Genomic DNA, 24,588 nt, shown 5'->3' on the forward strand with positions numbered 1-24,588 from the left:
GGAGAATCATTACGTTACCAGACCTCACTGCACTTGTTTTTTTGTTTGCTTTACTACTTTGTAACCACTCTCCTCTTTAATGTCATATAGCTCTGAGGGTATATTAAATAAAATAATAAAATGAAGAGTGACTGCCAGGGTTTCAGTGAACAAGAAGTATAATTTCTTCAAAAGGTAATTGAGCGTTTTTGAAGGTTTTAATATTATTAGCATTTTCATGTGACCAATTAACGTTGTGACAGAGCATGTGACACTTAGTAGTAACAATGACCGTCAAGCTGATTTGCAAGGAGCGCGTGACATAGTTTGTGAATTAGCAAGCAGCAGCTTGCTACAATGTTTCTCTTCTGGTAGTCATGGCTATAGCGACTTGAAAAGAAAGAAGTTGGCACTCAACATGTTACTTTTCCGGTTGTCAGAAAACGCCTTTAAATGCAAGTAAGATTGTATGCAACATTTTAGTATTCCCGCTCGGTACGATGCGAAAATGTAGACTGTTGTTTTCCTGATGCTCACACCCCTATATTTGATATACTTGGAAACATTTCATGGTGAGGCACATAGCTAATTGCAAGAGGACTTGTTGCCACTATGGTGACTGTTGAGCGTCTTATGGCTTGGCGTGGGCAGCTTGCAGACGAATAATCTCTCCCTTGTCCGTCGTCCTGAAAACATAAATGATGAAACCATGACAAACATGCAAGGAAAGAATGGTGAAACAAAATTTATTTCAATAAATCAATAAATCACGGTTCTAGTTGAAGTATTCAGAAACACACCTTGTGAGGACTCTGGCCTTTGACGTTACTTCCAGTGGTGGAACATTCAATGTGCAGTTGTAAGTCCAGAGACAATATTGTCCAAAAGGGTGAACAAATATTGGCAGTGTCTTGAAGGCTGGAGTCGAAAGAAAAAAGAGCCTCAGTTACTATGGTGGAGGTGTGGGTGAGCATGCGATTCAATGAGTAAGAACAGTGCTCAAAACGGTCCATGACAGAAAAGCACACACAGACACACAGACAAACACACGCACTCACGCACAGCACTGTTTTGCGCGTGCAGTTATTTCAATGGTGTCTTTGAATGAACTGTGCTTAGTGAAGCCTCGATTAAATGAACATTTTTACTGCCAGATACTAGGTAATAAACGCAGTCATCTTATTATGTCTCAAACGCAATAACTAGCTAACCGCACCACCGGAAGTACGTTCGCCGCTAATGTGCAGTGAGCTTACCACAGTATATCATTAATGCACAAACAGACAAAACTATTTATTATTTATGCGGTGCTTTTTAGCAACGTGAAGATGAAGTTGAAGTTGAAGTTGAAGTTTATTCATATGAAAAAACATAGGTACATAAATGTAATATACAGACGAGGGTACCAAAGTACTGATACTGAAAACGGTACCCTCGATTAGTAACTACAACAGAATTGTGACATAGTTGGCAGCATAACAGTGGATAGCATAATAATATATTAGTTGCAAGAAAATCAAATGATAACGAAAAGAAAAAAGAAGAAAAACCAAACAAACTATGCTCTAATCGATATAGTATAACAGATATAACAACGGGGAGTGACAAAATTTATACAATTGTTAAAGGCAAAAAGCAAAAAGAAAGAACGAACAAAGAGGGACAGAAAAATGTGGCGCAATGTGAACACTGCAAAAAAAAAGAAAAGAATGGGTGATACTTATTAGGTAACTATGAAAATACAAGTACTTATTAGGAAAAATTATCAGAGGTTAGCAAAAAATCTTTTAGCGAAGCTTTGAAACGCTGAAATGTAGGTAGTATTTTAAGCGAAGCAGGCAAACGATTCCAAAGTGTAATGGTAGCGAATGTAGATGTTTTTTACCATAGTTAGTACGAACTGATGGTAACAGAAAATTATAATTAGAAACGAACCTAGTAGGGTTTGTATTTCTAAGGGAGCCTCGTTTGATTTACGATTTGAAGGTCAATAACTTCATAATTGTTATTATTTTGCACTTTTAAGAAATAACTAGAGGAATCTCTTTTATCCGATTCGCATACAAAGAAATTCAATGCTGAGAATGGGAAGCCGTGCTTTTTATTCGCCGGTGCACATGCCCAGAGGCTGCAAGGCTAATCCGCTTTCGGGTATACTCTCTAAACAGACTGTGCTCGGTTACATCGATGAACTTTCCAGCTTGCCAGGATATCTTTTTTTTCAAGCCACATGTCATTACGCGGCCATACGCGGCGGATTACTAACGATAGAAGCCGTGCAACTGTTACGCCAGCGAAACGCCGTAGCCGATAAAGCTCACCCCCTTTAAATACGTTGGCTTAATTGGTGGCGGCTATCGAATGTTGGACGCATAAAGTGGCTGAGGTATTATTATTGGTACATAATTAAAACGAACCTGCGTGATGCTGCTCAAACGGAACGACCAGCCGGTTCGCAAGTATTTTACCGCCGTGCAATTTGAGTCGATAAACGGCGCGGACTGCAATCGACGCCAATGAACTGCTGCTTATCGAACGTCACTGAGGTCTTGTAACTTTCATTCAAGTAATAGAGCACGGACATTATTAACGGAAGCCTAATAAAAATTTCAGGGCCATTCCACTCCGTGAAGGTGGAGGACCAGCGGAGCTGTATGTATGGTGATAAATATGTTGACAATAAATACGTTGATTGGAAATAAAGACACATAGAACAATGAATTTTGTTTTTTCGCGATTCTTTTGTTGTTTTATTGAATCGCATACTCAAGACTTTTTGATTTTTAACCTTCCTTTGTTTGCCTTTTGGGATTTATTGTTTGTTCACCAAGGTGGCTATCGCTTTATGATCACTATGATGTACGGCCAGTGGCTCTGTGGCGACGGTGCACGGTTCTTGGCCAACTTGAGACCTACACGACCGTGTAGAGACCTACACGACCGATAACGTGTCGTGGGCACACTGATGCTTGTGCAACATTGAATGCCGAACGTCTCCAAGAGAAACGCCACGAACCAGTTTATGTCTGGCCGAGACACGTCTATGTTGAAATCACCCACAATTACGATGGTAGTGGAGTCGGTAGTGATGATCCAACCAAAGGTGCGTACGCTTGGCGTTATGCGGCGCGACCTTCGTCCATACTGCGTGCCGCCCGCCGTCGCCGCGCACATTCCCGCTTCTGTTCGCGACGGTGTTCTTCGTAGGCGCGGTGTTCTTCCGCAGTCCTTACTGAGCGCGGTCTACTCATGGCACGGTTGCAAGGGAAGTGAGCTTACGTTGCGTGGTTTTCCTATAGATCCCGTGACGACGAACCGCAATCCATACTCAACAGTGTCTATTCCGGTTTTACTTTTTTATTACGCTATTCTTTTTATCACAATACGTTCTGACACCTGTCGCGGTTAAACGAAGCTGGGGCATACCGGACGATACGCTTTTGCTTGATGCTTTATCTCTTTTAGCTCTGGGGTGGCCGCCATCCTTTTTTGTCTACGCACACAAACCGCCAGAACCTAGCGTATGACATCTCCGCGGTAAAACAATAACCTACGTGTTTTGTGAAAGTGACATGATGACTATGTTTGTCGGTTATTGTATGTGCCTTTGTAGATGAAATGTTTAGCCGCGTCGAGCGCCCCTAGGAGAAAAAAATACAACTTAAAGTACACCACCAAATTACAGCAGCTCCACTTACGCGCTTCATGCTAGAACGTACCGGGGCTTATTTTTCGCCCTCTGTGGCGACCGCTGTAACTTGAGAGTGTGCGGGGCCTGGCTCAAACCCCAATTTAGACGTCTGTCGTCTCAGCAAAAATAATGACGCAAGGTTTCTTTTTTTATAACCTTTTAGATTCCACTTATCCGAACTGCTAAGGTTTTACAATGGTTAAAGGACATGCGACAACAATGTATAAGAAGCAGTGAACCTTATACTAAACTCTGAAATACAGGGAAGCAAGACTCAGTTAAGGCCGAACTATACGCCTCAGTATCGACAACCAATTTTTCTCATTCGCCGCGGCGCAATAGCACAGTTTACGGAGGCTCTCTAGCACAGTGGCTATGTCTGCGCGACCGACTCTGAACTGTGCGTTGCCGTATGGTCAACAGTTCAATCGCCAGTTGTAGGCAAACATGCGTGTTTTTAAATGCGCAAGCACTTTCTATGCCTACCCAACGAGAAAGCCCGTCCGTCCGATCGTCTGTCACGTAAGACGAATCACTCTAAAGCAATTACTGTATCAAACAATTCGGAGGACGCTTAAGCTTCGCCTTTAAGAGTGGAATGCGATAGCATTGAAAGAACCTTGGCTGCTTCTCGCATTTCCCGGCAACTGCAGCTTATGTAACGTTAATGTTTTCCTGGAAACGCTGGTGGTGAAGGCGAGCTTTGTGGTCCTTTTTTCGATGATGTTGCAAGAAATCCGGCACGCCGCGCCACTCCTACTAAGACAGACTTCTAACGGTACCTGAAAAACGCTATCGCGTTAAAAGGGGTTTTTGTTTGAGGTTCCGCGTAACAGAATTATGTTTTCTGGGATATTCAAATTACAATCCGACGCTATCATGTCTAGGTTGTGGGTAAGTCATACTATCCGAATTTTCGGACGTATTTTACTTTGAGAAAGGCAGTTAGTTCAGAAACGCCTTAGCGCCCCGCGGAGGGCTTGCGTGGATCGGGATGCGTAGTTCGACATGATTTTCTTGGTCGGCGACGCCGACACCGACACCGGATTTTCTGCGACGCGTCGCCCTTAACGCTTTGGCGTTAAATATAGGAGTTCGTGAAGAAAGCTGTAGGCGGTGGTGAGTTTCCAACACCTACGACAGCGCGCTCAGAAGCCGAGTGTCTTACCTCCTGGGTTAAACGGGCTAAATCCCCAGGCTTGCAGAAGGTGAATATATCTGAACCATACGGATGCGTCGCTCGGGCGGTACGAAAGCCTAAGAAGAACAGTTCCCATGAAAGCTTCGTTGAAAGATTTGGTGATGGTGGGATAAAAACCAGACATACAGCCGACTTGGAGCATTGTAGACATCAGGAAAATTCCGGTTTTGCGGAAATGTAATGCCAAACGCGCCACATCGCCGATGCGTTTCGGTAGTCGCCGGATGCGCCTTCCGTTGGCGCGTTCGCTCATCGACCGAAATGCCACCGACCTCTGAGGGCTCGCGTGCTTCACGTGGCGCAGCACAGACAGATAAGCAATCAATGATTTAACAAGGCTGGTAAAGAGTGATGTGGGGTTATACGGGTTTGATCACGGTTGATAATGGTTCGACGCGGATGGATAAAGTGCTAAAATGTGATGAGGGCTTATAATGGTCGGATAAATTCTGATAAGGTTGATAAGGGTCGGATTACATCGGATAACGTTGATAAGAACCGATAACGGTCGGATAACGTCCGATAAGGTTTATAAGGGTTGGATTAACTCGGATAACGTTGATAAGAACCGATAACGGTGGGACAATGTCCGGTAAGGTTGATAAGGACACATAAGGGTTAATTATCATCGTATCAAATGCGATAAAGTTGATAACGGCCGATAAGGGTTTACACTGGTCGGATCAACTTTGACCAAATAATGACAGTGGGTTGCATGGAGATGAACAAGTGGCACAATGCTTACACATACTGAACAACTCCTGTGGAGTTCCTGACGTAATTGTTTTGCTGTAAGGTGACAATAACGCTGAATTTGAAGATAATGCTAGAGGATAATGATGAAGAAAGTTGGACAGATCATCCTAAGGGGAATAAGCACGGGAAAACATTAGTTAGAAAAATTCACGCAGAAACTCCTCTGGGAGTTGCCTAAGTATGCGAAAGCGTTGTGCCAATTGCTCATCTCCACATAGCCTGGTGTCATTATCAATGTTATTAAACCTGATCCGACCAGCATAAATTCTTATCGGTCGTTATCAATCTTATCGGACTAGATCTGACCCTTATCGGGTGTTATCAACCTTATTGAACTCGATACGAGCCTTATCAACTCTTAATGGTAGGTAGCAACCTTATCGCAATCGATCTGATCCTTATAAGCTCTTATCGGTCTTTATCAGCCTTACCGGACTTGCTCTGACCCTAATCAACCCTTATCGGTGCTTCTTAAGCTTATCATATTTGCTCCGACCAACCTAAGCTCTTATCGCTCTTTAGGACCTTATCCGCGTCGAACCATTGTCAACCATGAAAACCCATGTACCCCCTCACCACTGTTTATCGACTCATTCATTGCTTACCTGTCGGTGTTGCTGACAAGGAAATTTATTCACCCGTAGGCACGCTTACAACTGTGGTATGAACGAAAAGTACAATATAAAGTACATCACATGTAATACATCATACTTGATGTAAACAAAACAGATTAACAAATGAAATAATAAATGGTGTCTACTTGACACTGGCTTTGCCACACACAACAACAACAACAACAACAACAAAACTCATTACCGCATCCACGCAAAAGCATTATTGTCAGCCTCGAATTTATGAAAGGTACCCGGGGCACATACAGATACAGTCTGAAATCAGGCAACAGAATTGAGCATTATTCTGGCTGTAGAAAGACTTTGCCTCGGGAGACGGTTATGTACCGCGTAGACCAGCGGCGAAGAAACTCGGCTTCACCGAGTTTGAACAACTGTTCTTCAAGATGACCCCATACTATCACCCGTAGTTTCCGCATGCTGGGGTACATTGCTCTATTTGACTGCCGAGATCGTTCTGCGATGTTACGGAAGCACCACAAAACGTAGCTGGCGCTGTAGTAGACGAGACTCGCAAACCGATCTCGGCGCTGTGGTGGCCGCACGATGGATATTCCGAACATTCTTGCAACTAGCTTCCAGAAGGTGCGTGCTAAAACGCAGTCCTTTACTACATGCGCGTTGGTCTCTGTTTGTGCGCAATATATGCATCTATCATTCGCTACCATATGCCAGCGTTCAAGCCTGTCTCTTGTAGGTAGAATGCCCCACTGATATTGCCAATGAAAATCCTTCACTTGAGAGGGCAAATCAGGTGAAAGCACAGCTGTCCATGTTTGTGTAGTAGCTGTCCGTGGAGGTACAGCTGTCTCACACAACATTTCACAAAGCCTGGAAACTGGTGTCGCACGCCACTTTGTAATTCTTAGTTGTACAAGCAAGCTTTGCAAGCGCGCAGCCCCCGCATACTGCGGTGCTGGCGTTACCGCCGTCGGAAGCAAGTTGCCTGTACTCTGCGGCATAAGCGTTCGACGGTAATGGCCCAGCCAATAAAGGAGCAGTGGCCTACCAGGGTACTCATCATCATCAAGTAGATCACATGTACTCTTAGTGCGTACCGAATGTAACTATGCACGGCAAGCTCCATCCTCCGTTGGATTTTGGCAGACGCAAGAATTGCTGCGCTACGTATTGCGACTTGTTTAGCCAGAACCATGAGAAAATAAGTGAGTTTACTACTCGTACTGTTGGTGACGGCGGGAGAGCTACCCTTACAGCAAACCATGCGCGACGTGAAGCGCATGAAACCTCAAATATTAGTGCCATTCGGTCGGCGAAGGAACGCGCGAAAGGAAGGCGCATCCCGCAACCACCGAAATGCATCGGGGATGTGGCGTGTTTTGCAACAGATCTTCGCAAAATCGGGATTTTCCTGATGTCTACAATGCTCCAAGCCGGCTCTACATGTGGTCCTAAAGATGGCTTTTATTCCACCATCACCAAATCTTTCAACAAAGCCTTCATAGAAACTGTTCTCCTCTGACTTTTGTACCGCCGGTGCAACGCATTCATATGGTGCAGATATGTTCACTTTCTGCAAGCGTGGGTGTTTGGCCCAGTGGCTAAGACACACGGCTTCTGAGCGTGCGGTCGTCGGTGTTCGAAACTGATCACCGCTTACGGCTTTCCTACCGAACTTATTCTATACATGACACATTAATTTCTTTATAGTGATTCGTCTTACGTGACAGACGGTCGGACGGTCGGGTTTCCTCAGTGGGCAGGCATAGAAAATGCTTGGGCATTTAAAAACGCGAATGTTCGCCTACCATTGGTGATTGAAATGATTCAACTGAAGATCAGAGCCCGTCGCGCCAACATTGCGACTGTGCTATTGCGCAACGACGGCGTTAATGTGAAAATGTGAAAAAAAAAATGCTTGTCCATACAGCAGGATTATTGTGCTTTAACCCAATCTTACTTCTCTATATTTCACAGGTTGATATAAGGTTCACTGTTTTCTATAAAAGGTAGTCGCATTTCTTTTAATCATTGTAAATGCTTAGTATAGATTGGATGAGTAGAACGTAAAATATTAACTAGACACCTTGTGCCATTGTTGTTGCTGAAACGATATACGTCTAAATTGAGTATTTCAGCTGCGGCAGCGCGCGCTCGTTATCCGTTCCCTCTCGTGGAAGAACGCGCGGCGGCGGCGGTGTCAAGGCGCAGCGTCAAATTGTGCGCTCATTGCAGGTTCTATTCCTTGGTCTGATCACTACAATAGGTATTGTTGTCCGTATTGGTGTAATTTAAGACCCACTAGCATGTTGATTATTTTAAGCCCCATTGCTTTAGTATTGAAATTTGTTTTTTACTTTCCGCCAATACCATTGAAGATAGTACCTTGCACATTCCACTATAATGTTGCAAGTATGCCGGAAATCAATCCACGGGTGCCGCACTGATTTGAGCCTATTGTTCAGCTTCTTTTTGGACGCAGTTAAACCAACGTACGTAGCAAGCGCGAAAGAACGAAGCGGAGACTTCCTGCACAGTATTACGCCGTCATTAGCAAACATGGCGTCCGCCGAAGCAGTCGTGTCTTGTGCACGCCGTTCTTCTAACGTGCAATCTTTCCCGACAGAGGCGAAATCGGTAGCTTTAAACATTTTAGAATCGCTTCGCAATCACTGCGGCGAAAGGGCCAGCATGATTTTTCTGTTCAAGAGGACAGCACAACTCACGAAGGTGAGGGAGCGGACACGAGTGGTATACGAGTGGGTATACGAATGTATACGAATGTATACGAGTGGGAGTGGGAAAAAGAAATGGCGGGCAGAGAATCGACACCGAAGTAGCGTTCTGGTGGAAGAGGTCGTGAGCGCAAAAATAAGCTGGACGACTTCGGTCTGGGGCTGTTGCGAAGAGTCGTGCACAACTTTTTCCGGAGAAACCAGATGCCCGCTGTGGCCGAGCTGACGCGCTATACTTTGAAGGGGACAACGAGCTGACATTCGTATCGACGGTAGCTATGCACAGTATGTCGAAGAAGCTTGGCTTCCGGTACAAGGAGCGGTCTCGGAGCGCACTGCTCATCGAAGCGACGCAGATTGTGCACTCCCGTCACCGCTATCTGCGCCAGATTGCGGAGTTGCGACATCAAGTTAGATTTTTTACACCGACGAAACGTGGGTGAACGCTGGCCGCACGAGTAGTCAAGTGTAGGCTGACGAAACCGTAGATACCCTGCATAAGGCGCGTCAATCGGCTCGAAACCCCAGTGGCAAAGGCGGCAAGCTTATTGCGACCCACTGCGGCAATGAAAATGGCTTTGTTGAAGGTGCAGGGGAAGTGTTTCGCGCAAAGGAAAGCTCACGCGATTATCAGAAGGAGATGAATGGAGAGCACTACGAAAAGTGGTTTACTGACAAATTGCACTCTTTTATGCCACCTGGAAGTGTTATGGTCATGGAGAATGCACCTTATCACGCCGTGAAGCAGGAAAAGGAGCCGCGAATGAGAAGCCCGACAAAGAAAATACAGGACTGGCTTTCTGCAAAGGGTGTTGCGTATGGCCAGGACATGGTAAAGGCTGAGCTCATGAAGCTCGTCGAAAACACTAACACGGGTGGAGACCAATACCGAGTGGACTGTATCGCTGCAGCATCGGGCCGCCTCGTTGTGCACTTGCCACTCTATCACTGGCAACTGAATCCGATAAAGCTCGCATGGGGTGACGTCAAAAGTTTCGTGGCCAGGGAAAACAAGGCATTCAAGATACAAGGCGTGGAGCCGCTGGCATGTAGGGGGATGCAGCAAGTGAGTACAGAGAAGTGGACGAGGTACGTACAGCCCGCTCTAGACGAAGAAGACTCGATGACCAGAGTGGATCGCATCTTTGATGATGTTGTTGACAGTCTGGAACTAGTGCTGGTGAACCTCGGAGAGGACACAATGAGTAGTGATGGGACAATCTCTGCTGATGAAGACGACCTCGGGTGCGAGCCCCTGTTATGGCCTTCAACAAGACAGACTGTGCGTTCTGTGGGTATTGGGTGCATTTTACGAGTGTCTTTTTTAAGTGTGCCTAAGGTGCGAAACTATACCTGTCCGGTGAGGCGTTCCGTTCTGGAGGGCTATGCAGTACGTTATGCAGCTGTAGCTCATAAATTTTCTTTTTGCTGTGGCTTGGCAGTTGTCGAACAAATTTGCTTGATAGCTCAACCAGGGGCCATGACAGGATGTTGCATGAGCACGACATTAGGTATGAGGCCATTTTATGGGCTTTGTCAAACGTTTACGTGAAAATTGGTTACGTTCGGGACCATCATGTGAAGTAGCAAAAATACCTTGAATGTGCATTTCTAATTTTGGGGGTGGTTTTCTTGTTTTACATACGAGGGCTAATCGGAGAGTCTTTGCCCCTATTTTCTTAGCCAAATTACGGCTGTAAATGCGAAGTCAACATATCCATTCCCAGCGATGGAACTTTCTTGGACCAGCCTAGGTCTATCTGCCGGTAGCTTCGAGGAACGGCGCTGCTGTCAGTGGCGGTTGTGCTCCCCACGGTGACGGCGTGCGAGCAACGAAGTTTTCTATGAAGCAAGGGACGAACGCCCACCGAAATCAACAGGGAAATGCAGCCCACGTATGGAAAAGGTGACTTGCTTTGAGAAGTGCGAGGCGGCGGTGTTGTGAGTTCGCAAAAGGCTGTGAAGACTAGCATGCAGTGAGTGTTCGGGGAGGCCGCGTGCATCGCTGACTGACGACAGCAACTGGGAGGGAGTGGACCATCCACCATACAGTCCGGATCTCGCCCCTAGCGATTTCCACATTTTCGGTGCGCTCAAGAAGTTCCTGGCAGGACAGCGATTCACGTGCAACGGTGAAGCCAAGACAGCAGTCCGACGTTGGTTCCACAGCCAGCCAGACGAATTATACCCCAGCGGCATGTGAAATTTAGAGCTGAGATGGGAGAAATATCTGAACCGGTGCGAGGGCTATGTGGAAAAAAATTTCGAGGTACCTAGAATATACGTATATTTGTAATTACCTGTATGTAACTTATTTTGGCTAATAAAAAAATAGGGACAAAGACTTTCTGATTCGCCCTCGTATTTTGATTTGGCTGTTTCTGTGCGGATAGAATTTATGTGTATTACCGCAAGTACTGCAAATGTGCTAATCCGCAATGACCGAAGCTGGCGGTTCTTAAACTACTGTTTGTGCAATAAGTGGGCCGCCCTGCAGACCACATATAAATAATACAGACAACTTTCTCAAACGAGCCTGTGTATTTTATGTGTATCTTTCTGAAGTACACAAATGAAAACCTGTCCAGCCAGGCGCTCTACATATCTGCATATGTTAGACCTCTGTCGTATTTTTCTTTGTCTTTTTTTGTTTTGCGCCGGGACGTGGTGATGGTTGCTGAATAAACGTACTTGTGCAATAAAGAGGCATCTCGAAAACATGGGTATGTCCGTTTCATGGTGGCTTTGTGATGCTGCTGGAACGTGGCAGCGGAGGCAGCATTTTATTTGCATCACAACTGCAACTGATAATTACCCGTGACACCGGCTCAGATAAACATCCTCATGGTTATGTAGTCGTCTGAGCAGTCAAACGTCACAAAATTTGTTTTGGAATAATTTCGGTGAAGCACGAGTTACAGCCGTCTTTTGTAACCTTGCTTTTCCCGTAAAAGCCCAGGTATTGATGGCAGACGGGAATTCCGAAACGTTTACAACTCCACGATAAACTAAATAAGCATGACGAGTAAATGAAACTCGGCGTAATGTTAGAGTCGTCTTAGCGGGCTCTTGCACAATGAGAGAGAGAGAGAGAGAGAGGAAGCAGGAGAGGCAGGGAGGTTAACCAGACTGAGTCCAGTTTGCTACCCTACACGTAGGGAGGGGAATGGGGAGTGAAAGAGAGAGAGAGAGAAAAGATGAGTATATACCGTACTTTCACATGCACTAAGATGTAGGATGTCTATAGTCGGGCACTCAAGTCTGTTGCCTTCAGGTAGTGAAAAAGCGCTCGAACTGCATTCTGGACTAATGAACTGTGAGGCCAGGCTCCCAAGATCTTTGCTTCCGTAAATGGCCTGTCATCCAGTCTATTCAAGGCACACTGGAGAGTCTGACGTTGATTATCAAAGCGAGAACAGTGGCACAGAAGGTGACTGATGGTCTCTTCACACTTGCACTTGGCGAATATTGGTGAGTCCTCTTGCACAATGATTTTTTGAGGGGGAAAGATTATGAGCTACAAGGCACTCGCGAGAAAGTTCGCTTTGCTGAATAGCGTATTCTGCTGAGAGACCACGCCAGGAAAAAATCCAGAGGTGTGAGACATAAAAAGTTTCGCTGTAAAATGACATAATACCCATATAAACACAAGCAACATTACAAGAAGGGGGCTACCTTTCCATGTTTTTATCGGCTTCCGTGAGGAGCAATCGCAGGTCGCGGACAGAACGCAAACGAACAAAAGTACTATTAAAACAGTGCGGTATTTGGCGTTTCGCAGAGACAAAATATTAACGTAAAAAACCGTAGAAAAAGGTTTGGGCTAGACCTATCCGGATTAGAACTTGTGTCCGCTACGAGTTGCACGATCTTGCGGTACGAATGTTCAACCAATTAGGCCACGGCTCAAACGGAGCGCAGTCTAAGACAACACGGAGGAGCTCGCCTTCCTGATTGGTTGAAATCCGGCGAGCTTTCGCGGTGCTGCAACCAACTTGTGATATGGGCTGTACATGCACTGCCCTAAGTTGGGTCTACGTGTGGTCCTAGAGATGAATGTTATTCTACCCGCACCAAATCTTCCAACAAAGCCTTAATAGAAACTGTTCTCCTTTGATATGTTTTGTGGTGCCGGCACAACGCATTCATATTGCTCAGATATATTCTCCTTCTGCAAGCGTGGGTCCTTAGCCCATCAGAAAGCACAGGTGTTCGAAACGGCGTCTTCTCCACCAAAAACGCTCTCCACCGAAAAGGATCACTCGGCCTTGGGCCGAGGTACTATTGAGGCGTCATTCAGTAGTAATGGCTACCGGACCATGCTAACCCCTCTACCTACGGGTAAGCTTGCACTGAATTCTATCTTTCTCCATGCTGACCTTGCTGGACGTCCATACCGTGTCCAAGATTTCAGAGATACTCTACGCAACACGATTGACCATAACGAGATCAGGTGTATCGGAAAGTTTCATATATCACATGTTTGGATGGTGAGCTGCAAAACCACTGCGGCAAAAACAAAACCTGTGAACCATGAAAAGCTCTTAGTTGAAATCCGGCGCTACCTAATGACAGACCGCGAGCGAAAAGTCATGAAAATGAAGCTCCTGTGGCTTTCTGACCATTTAGAAGATGGGAAAGTTACGCCCATCAAGATTGAAAATTGGAATGTTGCAGACATGGAAGACACGCGGACTTTGAACCGGGACGTCGCGCTATCATTGAATGATGGTGGGATGGATGGATGGATAAAACTTTATTGGATCTATTTAAATGTGGTTGGGCCCCTAGACGTTCGGGAGCCCCCTGGCCGACATCGCTACGCAAGCACGGTCCACCAGCCAGACCTGGCCCTCCGAGAAAGTGGCCCGAAAAGCGGTCTCCCACGAGGAAAGGGAAGGGTGTGGAATAGGCTCTACCGCCATGGGCTTGGGGCAGTCTCTGTCAGCGATGTCCCACATCTTTTTACAGTATGAGGTATACGATGTGTCGTTTCAATACCCGGAAGACCAGCACTGTGTCTTCGCTGTAATAAAGTGGGAAGCAAACGCCGTCAGTGTCGTACGTCTCCTTGCGGTAATTGACGCCGATTTGGGCACTCAGCTGAGATATGTGCTTTAACGTATGCTGACAAGCTCCAGCATGGCAGGAGTCCTCCTGATGCGGTGGTCCAAGAACATCTCATGGACGCGACAGAAGTCATCGCCGCAACAGGAGGCTATTCAACTGCAGAAGCCATCGGATCAACGACATCAGACGTGGCTCAAGGCACATCACCGTTGTCTAAGCAGCAAGTAAGCGGAGTTACACCAACTGCGCTTCAATAGGATACACCACCGCAAGAGGAACCTACTGAAGCTATGCAGACAGTGCCCTTCCACGGTTCTAGGAAAAATGTAGTGGATGCTTTTACAGTGTTTTACCGCCCCACGATAAAGTTGTGATAAAGTTGCCTTTACCGTGTAATCGCTTGCTCTACAAGAAAGTTGTGATGTGTGTGCCTTTACCGTTCCAGCACTTGGTCTACAGGGCTACAGCCTAACGAGCATTCTACTGCAGGAGCGCCTGATGGTGGTGCGGTGGCAAATCGCCGTGCGTTGTATCGGACAAGGTCAGGGGAGAAGACGGAAGGCAACGACCTTTGCTTGCAAAGGACCTTGTCGTAAAGCGTCTAAGATGGGAGGCTCTCGGCGATCAACGTCAAGAAGCCTAGGTGTCACCCCTCGAGAGGCGTCACCAACCTCGATGCAACATGCCTAAAAGAATGGTCAGTCACCATTGCGCTGCCAAAGCAACTTAGCTTTGCAACGTTGAATGTACGGGAGCTGAGATCTCGACAGAAGCAGGCACAGCTGCGCCGTTTACTATGTCATGACCGCTTGGACTTTGTCGCCATTCAGGAGACAAAGTTAGAGAGCGATGAGATGACCCGCAGTGCCCTGCAACCTCTCCTCCCATATTACTTATCGTATTGCACTCCATAGCCTTTCCGCGAGTTGCTTTTTTAAAAAGAGAAATCTTCCTTTTTCGGATCTTAGTTATAACATGGACAGCTAAGGCCGCTTCATAAGTTGCGATTTTCAGTTGCATGCTGTACTGTGGCATGTAGTTAATGTTTATGCTTTCAATGATGAAGGTAATCGAATTAAGTCTTTAGAAGCTATGGCTAACTTGCTAGAATGCGATCGCTCTGTCGTTCTCATGGGAGACTCCACTTGTGTATGGAATCCATCGGACCATGCTGCAGCCAGTTAGTAGGGGGGATAGAAGTGATGAAGTACTAACTAGCATCACTGATAAAGCTGGCCCTATTGATACCTGGTCTTGTGCTAGGAGTTTGTACTCCTACACACATTTCCGAGGGCATTACCGTGCTTGTTTGGATCGCAAATGTTTTCCTTCAGCGCACTTAAATTGGCGGATTTTATGTAAAGTGGAGCCTATTTGATTCTCTGATCTCTGCATGGCGGCTGCCCGGTTTGGTGGTAATGGTCACACTAAATTCAAGCCGAACTGGACACTATGCATGGAAGCTTAATATAAGCCTAATTAGCGAGAAAGACTTTGTATCTCGAGTACGCTAATTGCTAATATCTAGCTTTTCTATGAATTTACACTCATTTGCAACTTGGGAAATGTTTGGACTGCAAATTGGAGACATAGCGAAAATCAAAATTAGCTCTATCAAGTCGTATTTCAAAAAGTATCAAGAAAAAGATGTTGCGGGAATGTTTTTATAACCTTTATGAGGTGGAATAAGAAATGTCGGGGGCATATATAAACAAAATAACCCTTGTTAGACGCCATGTTCAAGGGCGCGATGCTGAACGTTACAAATCGTGCTCCTATTCGCTCACGCACAGCCCGTACCTTGTACTCTGAAGTACGAACGCACCTGGCGCTGCTTGATGAGCATTGACATACAAATTCCAAGCATATCACAGATATGTATGCTAATATCGCGCTTGTCACATACACGAAAGATATCATCAAGGAATTTCAAAGATATTGTACAGCACTGTCCAGCTCTACTCACACGCCAGATCCTTATGTTCTGGCTAGTGAACTCCCTAGATGAACATTTTCTCAGATGATGAGGACAGGAAATAGAACTTGCCGTTGATCACAGTTACCGCTTTCCAAATACACCAGGTCCTGATGGAATCTCTGGATAATTTTATGAAGCCTCTAATTTTACATTAAGGCATGTTCTACTTGAAGTGTTTACTGCTAGTTTTGATGAAGCTTGCCTACCATGATCACTTACCAAAAATAATGTTATCTTAATCCCTAAAAGTAGTTACAAAAGAAAAATTATGGTCTGTAGAAGGCTATATACCTATTACACTGGCGAATGTAGACTACAAAATTTATGCAAAATCTTATCTAATCGACTTCAGTATGCAATGTCATTGTTTATTTGACCTCACCAGGCTAGCGGATTAAAAGGCCGCTCCATACATCTAGTCCGAACAAGCTCTTCAGTATTGCTCATCCCACTATGACCACTTTGCACTGCTTCAGGTTGATTGCGAAAGCTCGCAATCAATCAAGGATCAATTCTTTGCAATCAAAGATTGCAAAAGCATTTGACCGAGTCAACCACACCTACCTTTTGAAAGTTTTAGAACACGTCATTTGTTGGCTCCGTCGTTTACAAAGGTTTTCGCGTGTGCTGCAATAACTGTTCTGCCAGTATCATTGTTAATGGTAATCTATCTGAGCCGGTGTTATTCTTTCCTCGGTAAAACAGGGTTGTCCGTTATCGCCACTTCTAATTACCCTTTATTAAGAGTTATTGTGTATAAACATTCTAAAGTGCAGTAATGTTCATGGTTTTAACATTTTGGGCAACGAACTCGAAGTATTGGCTCAAGCAGATGGTCTTGCCTTTTTCTGCTCCAGTAAACCGAGAATTGACAAAGTTCTATCATTGAGCGAAAAATTCCGTATGGCTTCTAGTGCCCAGAAAAATTGGTCAAAAATCTGAGGTCCTTGGTTTCATCAACGGCAATGTATGGCGACTCAATATGCTCGTGTAGTATGGACAAATCTGCTACCCAGATATCTTGGTGCTCCTTTCGATGCGTATAAGCTCAGTGCACATTTCTGGCGAGAACATATGCGGGCACATCAACACCATGCGGGTACTCTTACGTCACAGCGCCTTTCTATCTTCTAACTTTTTCCTGGCTACAAAAATATTTTATATACTGCGGAAACGTCATTGTGCCCAAGCTTACATTCAACGTTTTCATAGAATATTCCCCACTTTTGTGGGGCCTTCTACCTATGAGCCTGAGGCGAGATATTATCTTTAAATGCGTATGCGCTGGTGGACTTTGTCTGGTGCATCTATTTGTGCGACAGATTATTTGTCATTTCTTCCTTTTTTTCGAGATATTCCCCGCCCAATTTCATTTGTCACTCAGAAACGGAGACACTCAGGTAATCATGGCGTGGGTCTTCGTCGTCCGTCTTCAACGTGCCACGGAAAAGCACAGGAGCGCGTCTGCTTCACTAAAACAGTTACAGAAGTTTCGTAGGCTCTTTTCTGAGGCGCGTCGGCAGCACACGCTCGGCGACTCGTAGCAATGCAAGGTCGAAGCTTCCGCCTGTCTGCTCCTGCGAGCTGATTGGAGGCGCGGAGGGAGATGGCACACCAACATGGCTGCATTTCCGGCTTCAAAAACGTGACGTCAGGGCCTGTCCAATTTTGTTTCCTTCCTCCATGCCCGCCGCGGTGGCTTAGCGGTTATATACGGTGATGCGCTGCTAAGCACGAGGTCGCGGGATTAAATCCCGGCCGCGGCGGCGGGCGCATTTCGATGGGGGCAAAATTCAAAATTGCCGTGTTGAGTACATTGGGGGCACGTTAGAGATCCCCTGATGCTCAAAGTTATTCGTAGTCTTCCACTATGGCGAGCCTCATAATGAAATCGGGGTTTTGGCACGTAACAGCCTCAGGACTCAATTCAATTCAATTCACAACTGTGTATTGACGTCAGCAATGATGCACATTGGGTTTGCTCCGCCCTAACCGGTGAATTGACCCGTGGAACTACCAGTGATGTCACCGGTTAAGACACGGTCGAAGAGAAACTGAGAGAGCCGATGGATATTGAGTAATTATGCCAAGCGATGCGGATCCGTGTAATTGTACATACTCTTCTAACCAGGTCAAATTGTGCGTAATGATCGTTCCTAACAATCCAATGGCAGGTAAACATTTCAGATATCGTAATCATCACCCAGCACCTCGAGTAGCATGCCAGGCAAACAGCTAGGCTAACATCTCCAGCATATGTATAAAGCTTGTTTCTCTCTCTTAACATTTCATCCTCACAACCTACGGTGTACACTTCGCTTCAGATAATTACTACAGTTCATCAGTACCATTTTGCTACCAAAAGACCACGCTTCGCATTACATAGTGCTCAATCGGATTTCTGGCTACAAAAGCTTATTCAGTTTGGAAGCGTATGCGTACGCTATGGGTGGAGAGGAAAATATATAAAGGAAGAAGCAGGCTGGCAACTGACCCATATGGGGGCACTTGGAATGCCTGATATTTAAGAAAGCGGGTATACAAGCATAATATATGAAGTAAATTGAAGATACGAAAACAGAGAGGAAATATAGAAGAAGATGACTAAAGACATAGACTAAAGTAAAACAATGCAGGAGAATAGATGTGGTAGTAGGGACTGGAAAAGAAAAAAGCATGCAGGTCGCACTATTAGAAATATAACTACATGACAGCACCGGTCAGTCATCTCTCCTTTGATACGGTACGAAAGTTCTTCACGACGCACCGCTACTCTTGTCGATGGTTATAGCTCAGTGGCTAAGCGCTATCTCGAGTACTTCCTTCTTGGGTGATTGATTTCGTTGCGCTGATATGCTACACCGAAATGACTTTATTTTGTTTACTCAAGTTTCTGGGGAAAAAAATTGCTCGTAGGCAGCTTGGGTCTGTGTGGATCCAGCTACAGATGTCAGTCGGGATCGATTATTTGGGGCCCTGTTGCTGATGGTAAGTGAAGCCAAGCGTGGATAGAATAAAGCGTCCCGTTTCAGTAATGGTGAGCCGTTCAAGCTGAGAGCGTTGTTGGGCTTCAATGAGTTCGGAAAGGGTGTTGCGAGCTCAGACCCTATCCCTATAGAAACATGCACCCTGAATATAGCAGGGCCCGGCGCCAATCTCTGGCCGGAGCTATCATAAAAGCACTTGCTCACATACCTGGCGTCGCATTTGTTGATGCAGCCCGACATACTCATGGCACACGATTTGTGGCCGTCGCCACACGCGATGGAGTCCTACACCACGCCTCCAGCGTCACTACCCCCACTGCCGAGACTGCTGAAGAAGTGGCCACCGCCCTCGCCACTCTAGGTCCCACCTGTCACGCCATCTCTCGATCAGCCGTCACTAACTTCAGCAAAGGCCGCATTTCTGCTCAAGCTCTTCGCATCCTCTGCCAGGCACCACACCCTAAAGACAGCACGATCTCGCTGACATGGATCCCGGCCCATGCGGGCCCTGTCCACCCACACCTCCTCAACCTCGACGAGGTCACCCACTCCATAGCGCGAGGCCTAGTCAACCGCGCCGGAGTCACTGGAGACGGGTTGCACACCAGGGACAATCTGACCACTTATAACGATCTCATTAAGGCATTTTACCTCACTCGCAGAACCTTCCCCTCACCTCACCTCAAGTTCAACCGGGCACAGGCTACCACCCTGCGTCTGCTACAAACAAACACGTACCCTTCACCCACCCGCCTCCACCTTATATTCCCAGACGTTTACGCTACCCCCAACCGCCGGTGCTGTGGCATTCACCCGGCTACGCTTCCGCATATTGTGGAAGTGCCCAGCACAGTACACACACATTAACACCATGACCCTCTCGTCGAGGTTGCGTGAGGCTTTGCGGAGCTCCGCCCTCGACGACCAAACCTGGGCGACCCAGCACGTGAGGCGGCGGCGAGGCAAGCCCTCGACGTCCCCTCATGGCAGGCTTTGGCCCGGTCATCATAAAGTGCTGGTTCTATAATAAAAGTTTCTTCCTCCTCACAGGCAGCTTGGCTAGCCCAAAGTCTCACATGGAGCAGTAAACATATATCCCACATCTGGAGTTGCGCCCTCAAACTGCAGTGCCCTGTCGTCGACGTGACGTCACGAATTTCAAGCTATATTCCCGCACTTGGGCTCTTTTCGCGCAGAAGAAAGAAAACGCAGATCCAACGAAACGATGGAATATAAATGAAGAGCTCGTTTGATTTACACCCAATACGCCACAGTGGTACACACACTTTCTGATGAACTGAGCAAGGATAGGCAGATTTCTCGACCGGTCGTTTTCTCTTCGTCTTCCTGACTTCGTACACATCTTTCTGAAAGAATTCTTTTGTAGCTGTAATTAAAGCCTCATAATGACTTCCGCAGTGACCGTGACGTATTCTCTGATTTTGTACTCCTTTTTCCCCCTGACTGTCTCGGGTGACTCGCAAGTGTTTCGAGCTTTCAAATCATTACTGACCCCTCATTTAGCGTTCATGAGATTGGCTCGAGTACCTGGGCGTTAGCGAATGGTCCGGCTATTCATATCATGCCGCGGCAACATGCTTTTATCATGCGGCCCGAATTTCAGAGACAAATGATACTGCTTGAATTGTGTGCCGCTTCTTTAGCAAACCCCTCAGATTTTAAACACTTTTCCCATCCTCGGAATTGTAAGCTCTGTCAAACGCCAATACTTGAAGTCGCGAACACTGCACCTATGCGTTGTCCCATACCTAATAGAGGCCGCTTATTCGCTTCGTGCCCACGTTCGTGCTTTTGGGACAGTTAAACACAGTCGATAAATAATATTTCGTCTATAGTCTAAGCAGTCACAAATTTACGGAACGCGACAGCTGCCACTGCTGTTTTCTTTGTGTTTTCCTGTTTTCACAACCGCGGTAACAACGTCGCAAACGTTGTCGAGAGACTACAATATTGCTGCGCTCGCCTTCAGCTTGGTGCGTTAATTCTCCTCACGCGTTCCAAGACAGCAGTCTCAGCGCGCGCGCGTACGTGGTCTATATGTTAATAGTACCGCGACCTTCGCAGTTGCACTTTGCGGCGCGAATGAGCCTTAGCTGCTTCATAATTTTTGCTCCCTCTTTCCACATCCCTTTTGTTTCCGCGAAGGAAAACGAGGCTGTGCGTTTGCTCAAAACATGGACATCGGGGTGCACGGTGGAAGCCGACCCGGCTGAAGGGCCTTGGGCACGTTATTAGCAACGCGTGCGCGCGCACTCCGAATCGCTCGAGCGCGCCCCCGTGTGGCGCAACGCGCAACAACCACTGGTCCACATAGCACGTCGACACAACAGTACGCTGCCGGTACCTTTCTATTTTCTTTTTGTGCGCGAGCGTCGGGAAACTCTGACTCACCGTATCGACCTCGGTTCCAGGGACGTCTCATCGATTGAACGTCGGAGGAACAGCGTGTACACATCTCTGGCAATCTCTTCGTTGAGCGTGTAGGGTGCGTTTTCGTCCCGCCGAAATTGCGTGCCAAAACGCGCTGTCCAGACGCTATATATCCCTGTTGGGGTCGACTTCCAGCGGCAGCGTCGAAAATACAGACGCGCAAGAGATACGGTAACTACGGCTGCGGCGACGTCAAGCACCAGACGACTGACCACATGCGCAGCAGATCGTAGCCATCGTAGCCCTGCGAAACACTAGTTGAGGAGCCATCTCCCGGCCTGTATTTCAAGAAAGCGGGATCAATAACGAGAGAAAATAAGCAGTGCCGCGCTACACAGTCAGACGAATTATATATATAGCGTAAACGTGACATCGTAATAAACTAATTTTCAGAGCCGCAGTTTGCCCTAAGCTGACCACTAAGTCGGCTAAGTTCCTGCTACTTCCATAAAGCAGGCTGAATTCCGTGACCTTGGATGACTTTGTTCCACGAAATCAAAGTAAATGCATTTTTAGGTGTACCCCCTCGTTTTAGGCGCATTGTGGCCAAATTAGCCGCTGCACCGAAACTCCCCTGCACACCGCTATACTATATCTAGAGTGTACTGTGTCCGTAATTTCGTAAAACCGATTAGTCCCTCAGTCCAAATTTGAAACTTAGTGAGACAGTCGGTAGAAACGCCGCAGACGCGAAGACGGCGTCGTCTGCTTCGGCGTGCTTTGCGTGAAGCGCGCCTGCCAGGCCGCGGTTTCGCATTCGGCCCGCAGCTCGCCCTGCCTACGCACTCGAGGCCCGAAATAAGCGCACCCGTTGTGTGCGTGCTCGTTGGCGCGCGAAGGAACCGGCTATTCAAGAACGCTTGCTCGCACGGGCCCCCTTTCAATACGTCGCCTGTGATGTGTCCCAGAGCTCGGCAACGAAGAAGAATAACGGACGAACAAACCGGCGAAGCTAAAGGGGCGAAGAAAAGACAGAACGGGCCAAAGCAGACGAGGAAGGGCGTCGTCTGCTCTCTTTCTGCCGACGCCGTCAAGGCGTGTGCCGTGCCAAGCCGTGCGGGCATGCCGCGCGGTCCGGACCGCCGCCGGATGTTCTGGGGGAGCCCTCCTGGCCAAAATTAAACCTTTTGTTGCGCTGTTTAGCTTCGCGTGCCCGACGCTCTGCTCCTCTAGCGTTGTCGGCTGAGGGCGGGCGTCAGCAGCAGCAGAGGCGAACCGCATCAGCGGAGAGCGAGCGTTGTTCCCCGCCCGGCAGCACCCCAAGCCACGCTAGGCGTTGTTGTCGGCGGTGCTTGAACCGTGACGATCCGCTTGAAGGGAGGGAAAGGGGACGACGCCACGGCCGCGGGCTATGCGTCACGACGCCGCTGCCGGTGCTCCGGAATCAGTAAATGGTCTCTTCTGACGCAGCAGGTGGAAGGTAGAACAATTCGTGCAACCGAACCGCTCACCCACCTCCGCCGCTTTGCGTTTTCCCAGCGCAGCGCGCCGCCGGACGCATCCTGCCCCGGCAGAAGTCAGCCGGACTGCCCCCGACTACTCTGATCCCTTCGACGAACGACTCAGGAGGTCATCATAACCAGGAGGAGCGCAACAGCTGAGCAAGGGGCAGGAACTTGGCGTGTTACGTGCGTCGCGCTTCGCGTCTCCCCTCGCCCCTCAGTTCTCTCTTTCCAAACTCACTCTCTCTACCGCGCGGCGTGCGTGGTCAGGTGCGGAAAACCCCCTTTCGTCCTTTTAAAGTGGAGTCGACAAATGAGCGCGCTTTCAGTGCGTGTTTTGCTTCCGCGGGCCAGAGGTGCCGGTGTTGTGGTCGCGCGCTGATCCAAAGGGCGAAAGTGCTGCGGTCGCACCGAGAGAGAAAGAAAGCCTGACAGTAGTCGCCGGTCTCGTGGTCGTCCCGAGTGGTGTGACCTTGCGTGTGTGCTGTGCGTGTCGCTGGTGCCTCGGGGGCAGTCGGCGACGCCGCTCCAATGAGGATTGACAGCGAGGGCAGCGGGATCGAGCACTTCCCACAGGTGAGTTAGTTATAACCACGGCATCGCGTAATTGCAATGCGTTCATTAACTAAAAAAAAAAAATATGAAGCAAAGATATACTGACAAAATGGCAAGTTGCGACGAAAGCGCGACGAATGATAGCCACAGCTAAAGAAATGGACAAAAAAAAAGAAAAAAAGAAAAAAAGAAACAACAGTGACACGAGTGCCGATTGCCGACTGAAGGTTTATTAAAATTAATTCTTGGGGTTTAACGTCCCGAGACCACACCGTGTAGTGAGAGACGCCCGTAGCCGACGCCTCCGTATACCGAGACCGAGAACCGAGTCCGGGACCTCGTGGGTCGACAATGCAACGCCAAGACCACTGAGGCTCCGCGACGGGCCTGAAAGCTTATTGGGAAAGACTGGGGCTGTGTAAGTGACCATAACAAAAAAAAAAGAAAAAAGAAAAGAAAAGGTTTTGTAAGAATAGAACAGGCGTCGTTGGTCTGGGGATTCTTGCTCCGCCTGAGCGTCTCTTTCTGCGTCGTAGAAAATATTTGTCTTCCACCATCGACTGAGACTCGCGGTAACTTGAGAAGAATGAGTAACTTGCAATTGCTGTAACTTGCAATGCGCCTCTATACAAGCTATTTCAGAAAAAAAAAGAATAAAGAACACGAAGGGTCCAGGTTTGTCGTTGAGATAGCGGCTTCTCTTGGAGAGCAGTGGTGGGTCTCCGTTCCGTTATTTATTTTATTTTATTTTATTTTACTTCGCATGACGTTCCATACATTTATGCTAGCGTTCGTTGTCTTCAAACTTCTGACTGGAACAAATAACATGACAGGTTGCTTTAGGAACAGGTCTGACAAAAAGAAAACAATAAAGGAAGAAACCGTGCTTTTGCAATTGGTTCATCACCACTTTAATTTACGTCTTCTCGGGAAGCGCGACGACTCGAGAGAAAGGAGCACGCCGTATGTTTTGCCAGCTTCACCATATACTCCGCGGTTATTTATTTGCATTCAGAATACAAACTGTATATCGGCGAGGACGTTCGGATATCGCCGGGGTATGGTTCGGATAACGCTTACAGTAACGTTGGCAGTGGTCGTGCAGATGACAGAACACGTTTTTGCCTTCTGTGCGGCGCTCCACACGATC

General features: G+C 47.2%; 2 protein-coding genes across 2 annotated transcripts in view; both read left to right on the top strand.

The window, feature by feature from the left end:
• The first annotated feature begins 9,670 nt into the window (after positions 1-9,670).
• Positions 9,671-14,253, top strand: LOC126524228 (uncharacterized). The gene is made up of 2 exons (XM_050172563.1): positions 9,671-10,200; positions 14,091-14,253. Exons 1-2 carry the CDS (start codon positions 9,671-9,673, stop codon positions 14,251-14,253), a joined length of 693 nt encoding a protein of 230 aa, XP_050028520.1.
• Positions 14,254-22,257: 8,004 nt separating this feature from the next.
• The window catches only part of LOC126524570 (ras-related protein Rab-36-like), an 84,640-nt gene continuing 82,309 nt past the window's right edge, over positions 22,258-24,588 (top strand). Inside the window, exon 1 of the mRNA XM_050172875.3 lies at positions 22,258-23,459. Coding sequence (XP_050028832.1) covers positions 23,415-23,459 — 45 coding nt within the window. The 5' untranslated portion in view covers positions 22,258-23,414. The remainder of the gene's footprint in view (positions 23,460-24,588) is intronic.

The sequence above is a fragment of the Dermacentor andersoni genome, chromosome 3, assembly GCF_023375885.2.
Source record: "Dermacentor andersoni chromosome 3, qqDerAnde1_hic_scaffold, whole genome shotgun sequence".
Classification (NCBI taxonomy): domain Eukaryota; kingdom Metazoa; phylum Arthropoda; class Arachnida; order Ixodida; family Ixodidae; genus Dermacentor; species Dermacentor andersoni.